Genomic DNA, 6,892 nt, shown 5'->3' with positions numbered 1-6,892 from the left:
TGAGCTCTTATGAGGAGAAGAACAAAACAGAAGCTGCTGACACAACTGTGGCAACTTTTCTAATTCTCGCAAAGGCGAGGCAAGGGGACGACACAGCAAGAGAGATTAAGTACACTTAAGGTTTCACTAAAGTGTGAATGTGGATGTAAGACTCCTGGGTGCCCTGGCAATGGAGCCCCCACCTTATGGTCATACCATTATACTAAGGGGAAAATGCACACGAAAGTGAAGTGGGTAGTAAAGAGAGTCAGAGCGTTACATGATCTGGTCTGGTGAGGATCTGGGGAGCTTTTGCTGTAAAGAATGACTTCGCGGGCAAATTTTTAAAATGGATTATGAATAAAAAGGTTAAACTGAGCCTGCGCTCTGGAACGGAGCTTCTCAAATGTTAATGTGCACACAACCCCCACCCGCCCCGCCACCCTGGGATGTTGTGAAAAAGTTCCTTCGGGTGCGGTGGGTCCAGGATGGGGCCTGAGACTCTGCATTTCCAACAGGCTCCCAGGCGAGGCCGACGCCCTGTTCTGAGCAGCAGGGGTTCCTGGGATCCTGCAGAGCTGTTGCTCTCCCCGCGGGCTTTGCGACGAGTCTGTGACCGAGAAGTCGCAGTAGAGCGCGTACCTGCCAGCGCTGCTGCCAGAAACACAATGGGACGGGGAAAGGGCAGAAACCCATTGCCTCAGAAACCTTCCCACATAAAGGGGCTGGGCTTGTGGCAGCCAGTGGCTTAGAGTCCTGCTCTGGGCCTTATGTGGCCCAGGAGTGTTGGGAGAAGAACGGGACTCAACCGCTCTTGGGATTAATGCCACCACCCACGTCCATGCCCCAAGGAACTCAACATTCAGAAGTGGAGGAGAGAGAAAATGACCAGAGAGATGACAGATAGGGAGAAGGGAGAATGACTCCAGCACACAGGTACTTGCTGTTCCTAGCCAAGAGATGCAATAATGAAAGATATTTCAGAAAAAGATTTTCCTAAGCTTCAGAAGATCTCTATCTGCAGACGGAAAGAACTTACCCCATTTCAGGGAAGATTCACGACCTACACACAGACACATTTGGCAACCATTTTTAACGACAAGGGGGAAAAAACCCTGCAATCAGTAAGACAGGAGAAAAGAAAGCATCCCGTGTTGAGGGCTGACCTGGTGTTCGGCACGCTACTTGGTGTTTGACGTGAATTCTCTCCTTTAGACCTCACGGCATTCCAATCAAGTGGGGGTGCTGGCCTTTCCGTTGACCGGATTCGGGAACTCAAGCGATTCTGTCGGGATGCCTTTGCTCTCCAGCTGCCTCAGCTCTTTCATTCCCCGTGGTAGCAGACCGGCTTCCTCCAGACGCAGCACAGGCAGCTCAGGGCTCACGTTATCCTAGCTCAGTAACCGCGGAAGAAAGAGAGAGTCTCTCTTCTGGTTTCGCCACAGAAGGGCTCCAGTTGTTTTTGTGCCTGTGCTCGCCCTGGGATCCATCACAGTGGCCAAGAGGATGGAGTAAGATAATTGGCCAGGGGCCGCCGGTACTCTGATTAGAAGTCCCGCCAGAATTAAAAGGTTGGCGTGAGAAAAAGTAAACATACAAAAGAGAGCAAGGATGGTTTGGCCAACAAATGCAAAGGGTCCAGGACAGGGAGGTCTATGAGTTGCCCCACCTTACAGATGATGAGACAGCATGGATTAGAGAGGTCAAGGTCACACATCTAGTCGAGGTTGAAGAGCCAGGATATAAACCAAGGCAGTCAGAGCAGAGCTCTTCACCACTATGCTGTAAGGCCACAAAGTGACTTTGGTTTCAGACTTCTCTGCAGCATCCGCTTTCAGAAGAAAATGGAGCAACAGCTAGACTTTTTAGAGAAAAAGATTGTAACCAAAAATTCGTACACTCTGCCAAATTGTCTTTCATGATAATAGCGAACAAATATTAAACACAAAACTGTGTGACATTTCTAAGTGCTTTATACATATTGACTCACGCACTCCATGAACAACCCTGTAAGACAGGAATTCTTCTTATCTTCATTTTACAGATGAGAAAACTGAGGCCCAGAGAAGTTAGGTAACTTACAGAAGAGCCAGGATGGTGCCTAGACAATCCCATCTTCTGAGTCCATGCTGCGAACTGCTCTTCCAGAAGGCCAGAGTGCAAAAGCATATCATCGATGCCTACTTCTTGAAAAGAATCTAACAAAAATACATGCCATAACAAGAGATCAAAAACACAACCAGAGTTCAAAAATGAGAAAATTATATGAAAACCACAAAGTTAGTTTTTAGAAGTCTAAATGATTACTCTGTATCTAAATCTAAGATTTTATTTAAAAAGAGAAGGGAGAGGAAAGTAAAAATGAACTCAATTTTGCTCAATCAGGAGGAACTAAAAGATTACCATTTCATTAAAAAATTTCTGATAATTTAAGAAATGTAGGCCACAGAATGTTTTTTTATTGTTGTTCTGCTTGAATATTTTATTTAGCAATCTTCCAAATACAGCTCGTGCCATAAACTCCTCTCAAGGAAAACAATAAGGTTTTTTTTTTATAATACAAACTCACAGATTCAAACTTATTTGATGTGTTTTAATGCACTATAATTATCTTTACTGATGTTTAAATTATCCCAACTCTAGCTAGTGGGAACTTTAAGTTGGCTCCTGAGTCCTTTCGGTATGACCTTGTAGTCTCTGATAGCTTTATTGCTATCAAAACACCTTGGATGTGTCCTTCCCCAGATCCAAAGAGTGCTTCAAGGTCATACATACTAGTTCTAAAAGAAACATTAAAAGATAGCATAGAAAAAGATGAAACATAATAAACTAAATGTATTGGTTATAATGATAAATATAAACGGAATCTGCTCCCATATTTAAGATTTTATTTTTCCTTTTTCTCCCAAAGTCCCCTGGTAGATAGTTGTGTATTTTTTAGTTGTGGGTCCTTCTAGTTGTGGCTGCTCCCATATTTAAAAACAAAATTTCCCAGACTGTATTTTTAAAAATCAATTCTATGTTATTTAAAAGAATTACACAATGGCACAAAAAGATCAATGTAAGAAAATGGGAAAAATACGCAAAACAGACACAAATTAAGGGAAACCAAAGATCAAAATAGTTAAATTAGTAGAATTTGAGAGGAAAAAAATGAATGAAATGGCATTGAAATGTATAAAACCAGGGGCCGGCCCGGTGGCGCAGTGGTTAAGTTCGCACGTTCCGCTTCTCAGCGGCCCGGGGTTCGCTGGTTCGGATCTCGGGTGCGGACATGGCACTGCTTGGCAGCCATGCTGTGGTAGGCGTCCCACGTATAAACTAGAGGAAGATGGGCACGGATGTTAGCTCAGAGCCAGGCTTCCTCAGCAAAAAGAGGAGGACTGGCAGTAGTTAGTTGAGGGCTAATCTTCCTCCAAAAAAAAAAACCAAAAAACAAAAAACAAAACAAAACAAAATGTATAAAACCAAAATATGAAGGATAGAGACTCACTTAATAATACAATTAATAAGTCTTATTCAATAGCTTTCTGGAAAGAAGCATGTATACTAGACACACCTTTTTTCCTAGTGCCCACAGAACACTTAGAAAAATTGAAAATATAGATGCACTGACAGTGACACTTAAACCGGGTTCAATTGCTGAAGAACACAGGACCCAAAATGACAAAGCTTACAAATCTACAGTTTATTACAGAGAAAGGACACACTAGAGCAAGAGCATGGAAGAATATACATCACAGCATATGACTCACAGCAGGGGTCTGGAGAGGCCAGGTGCAGGCTCCTATTGTCCTCTTTCTGTAAGGGCCAGGCCAGATGTCTTATGGATCCGGAACCACTGATGTGTGCACAGAACACTTCAGAACCAGTGAGACCAAAACGAAGTCTTTGCTGAGGTTGTTTATATTTTGCTAGTCACCTAGGCATAGCCCTGCTGCAGAACCAGCAGAACCCTGGGGCGGGGGCGGGGGAGTATCACACCAAGACCAGGTGCAACTCTTCAATCTCATTGTTATTAATAAACAATGCTGACAAGCTAGGTCAAACTGCCCAGAAACTCTTTGGACTCATGGTTACATAGACACACTATACATCAACATTTCATGCTTTGACCCTTTGACCAGGAGTCGGTGTCAAGCAAGAGCTTTAATTTAACCAAACAGCTCAGGTTAATTGCAGACCTGCTGTGACTAACCTTTACAGCACAGCTGCAAAACATGAAGTACATCTCAGTGATTTCCAAAACGCTGAAACCATACAAACCCTATTTCTGGATCACAATTCAAAAAATGAATAATTATGATGAATACAAAGTAATCAGAAATGCAAATTAAAACAAGGTACTTTTTTTAGAATATAAGGCTGATGAAAATTAATTAGAATGTTAATATCAGTAAGGATCTAGGGAAGCTAGGCCTCTTCATTCACTGCTCCTGGAGACATAAATTTGTAGAACCTTTCTCAGGTACATCTGGGTAATCTGTATTAAAATATTTAAAAAGGCACATTCTCTCAGTCCAGAAATTACATATTTGGCATTTCATCCTGAGGAAATAATTGAGGATATGAGCAAGCAAGGTTGTTTATTGCAGCGCAGTGGATAATAGCAAAATGTTGGAAACAATCAAAACATCCAGGAATATGGGGACTGTTTCAGTAATGTATATCCATATCCAACAAAAGACCCCAAATTGCTAAAGCAATCCTGAGAAAAAAGAACAAAGCTGGAGGCATCACAATCCCTGATTTCAAAACATACTATAAAGCTACAGTAATCAAAACAGCATGATACTGGTACAAAAACAGGTGCATAGATCAATGGAACAGAATTGAAAGCCCAGAAATAAAACCACACATCTATGGACAGCTTATCTTCGACAAAGGAGCTGAGGGCCTACAATGGAGAAAAGAAAGTCTTTTCAACAAATGGTGCTGGGAAAACTGGAAAGCCACATGTAAAAGAATCAAAATTGACCATTCTTTTTCACCATTCACCAAAATAAACTCAAAATGGTCAAAGACCTAAAGGTGAGACCTGAAACCATACGCTTCTAGAAGAAAATGTAGGCAGTACACTCTTTGACATCAGTATTAAAAGGATCTTTTCGGACACCATGTCTTCTCAGACAAGGGAAACAATAGAAAGAATAAACAAATGGGACTTCATCAGACTAAAGAGCTTCTTCAAGGCAAAGGAAAACAGGATTGAAACAAAAAACAACCCACTAACTGGGAAAAAATATTTGCAAGTCATACATCTGACAAAGGCTTAATATCCATAATATATAAAGAACTCATACAACTCAACAACAAAAAATCAAACAACCCAATCAAAAAACGGGCAGGAGACATGAACAGACATTTTTCCAAAGAAGATATACAGATGGCCAATAGACACATGAAAAGATGTTCATCATCGCTGATCATCAGGGAAATGTAAATCAAAACTACACTATCAACTTACACCCATTAGAATGACAGAAATAACTAAAACAAATAGTAACAAATGTTGGAGAGGTTGTGGAGAAAAAGGAACCCTCATACACTGCTGGTGGGAATGCAAACTGGTGCAGCCACTATGGAAAACAGTATGGAGATTCCTCAAAAAATTAAAAATAGAACTACCATACGATCCAGCTATCCCACTACTGGGTATCTATCCAAAGAGCTTGAAGTGAGCAATTGCAAAAGTCCCATGCACCCCAATGTTCGTTGCAGCATTATTTACAATAGCCAAGACGTGGAAGCAACCTAAGTGCCCATCAACAGATGATTGGATAAAGAAGATGTGGTATATATACATAATGGAATACTACTCAGCTGTAAAAAAGAACAAAATCATCCTATTTGCAACAACATGGATGGACCTTGAGGGAATTATGTTAAGTGAAATAAGCCAGATAGAGAAGGACAATCTCTGTATGACTCCACTCATATGAGGAATTTAAAAATGCAGACAAAGAGAACAGATTAGTGCCTACCAGGGGAAAGGTGGGGTGGGGGGCAGGCACAAAGGGTGAAAGGGTGCACTTACAACATGACTGACAAACAATAATTTACAACTGAAATTTCACAAGATTGTAACCTATCATTAAATCAATAAAAATTAAATTAAAAAATAATAATTTTGTAGAGGTCTCTTTGTGGCAGGCTCTATTAGTTGCATGTCTAAAATTCTTTCCCCTCTTCTTCAATAGTAACAGAACCTGGATACAATTCAGGGCAGCAACATTCACTGCTCCAGGCACAAAATCATGACAATCCTGTTCCCACTTTCCCAGCTTCCCTTGCACCTAGGAGTGGCCACATGACCCAGTTCCAGTCAATGAAATGTAAGAAGTCTACTGGGGGTTTGAGAAAGTTTTTTGCTTTGCTAATAAAAGAGAAAAATGTTCTTTTTTTTTTTTTGAGGAAGCCTGGCCCTGAGCTAACTGCTGCCAATCCTCCTCTTTTTGTTGAGGAAGACTGGCCCTGAGCTAACATCTGTGCCCATCTTCCTCTACTTTCTATGTGGGATGCCTACCACAACATGGCTTGCCAAGCAGTGCCATGTCCGCACCCTGGATCCGAACTGGCAAATCCCGGGCCACCAAAGCGGAACGTGCGCACTTAACTGCTGCGCCATCGGGCCAACCCTGAGAAAAATGTTCTTGATGCCATCATCTACCTCAGACCTTACATTAAGTGAGAAAAATTAACTATTTGTTAAGCAAGAGTTGGTTGGATTTTCTGTTATTTGGAGCCCAAAGTGTCCCTAACTGTGGGTGGATACTGTGATGTGCTTCCCCAGATCCCATCAGGACTCCCAGATACTGAGAGGGCTACAGGTTCACAGTCTTCATCTGCCAGCTATCTCCAGGAAGTGCACTCAGTTGAAGTTAGCTGCCTTGCTCAATGTCACATCCACTTC

The 6,892-nt window shown here is 41.9% G+C and overlaps 1 protein-coding gene across 8 annotated transcripts in view; it reads right to left on the bottom strand.

Annotated features, from left to right (window-relative positions):
• Nucleotides 1–1,670: 1,670 nt before the first annotated feature.
• The window catches only part of CXHXorf58 (chromosome X CXorf58 homolog), a 46,345-nt gene continuing 41,123 nt past the window's right edge, over nucleotides 1,671–6,892 (bottom strand). For 4 of the 8 annotated variants that reach the window (XM_070257683.1, XM_070257695.1, XM_070257685.1 and 1 more), the window contains one exon: nucleotides 1,824–2,177. In XM_070257683.1, coding sequence (XP_070113784.1) covers nucleotides 1,966–2,177 — 212 coding nt within the window. In that variant the 3' untranslated portion in view covers nucleotides 1,824–1,965. Of the gene's footprint in view, nucleotides 2,178–3,645; nucleotides 4,877–6,892 lie in introns of those variants that run through there. The other 4 variants (XM_070257688.1, XM_070257693.1, XM_070257686.1 and 1 more) reach the window with 4 other exon arrangements.

Source organism: Equus caballus, chromosome X, assembly GCF_041296265.1.
Source record: "Equus caballus isolate H_3958 breed thoroughbred chromosome X, TB-T2T, whole genome shotgun sequence".
Taxonomy (NCBI): domain Eukaryota; kingdom Metazoa; phylum Chordata; class Mammalia; order Perissodactyla; family Equidae; genus Equus; species Equus caballus.
Note: the sequence above shows the minus strand (reverse complement) of the source record. Positions and strands in the feature narration are given on the sequence as shown.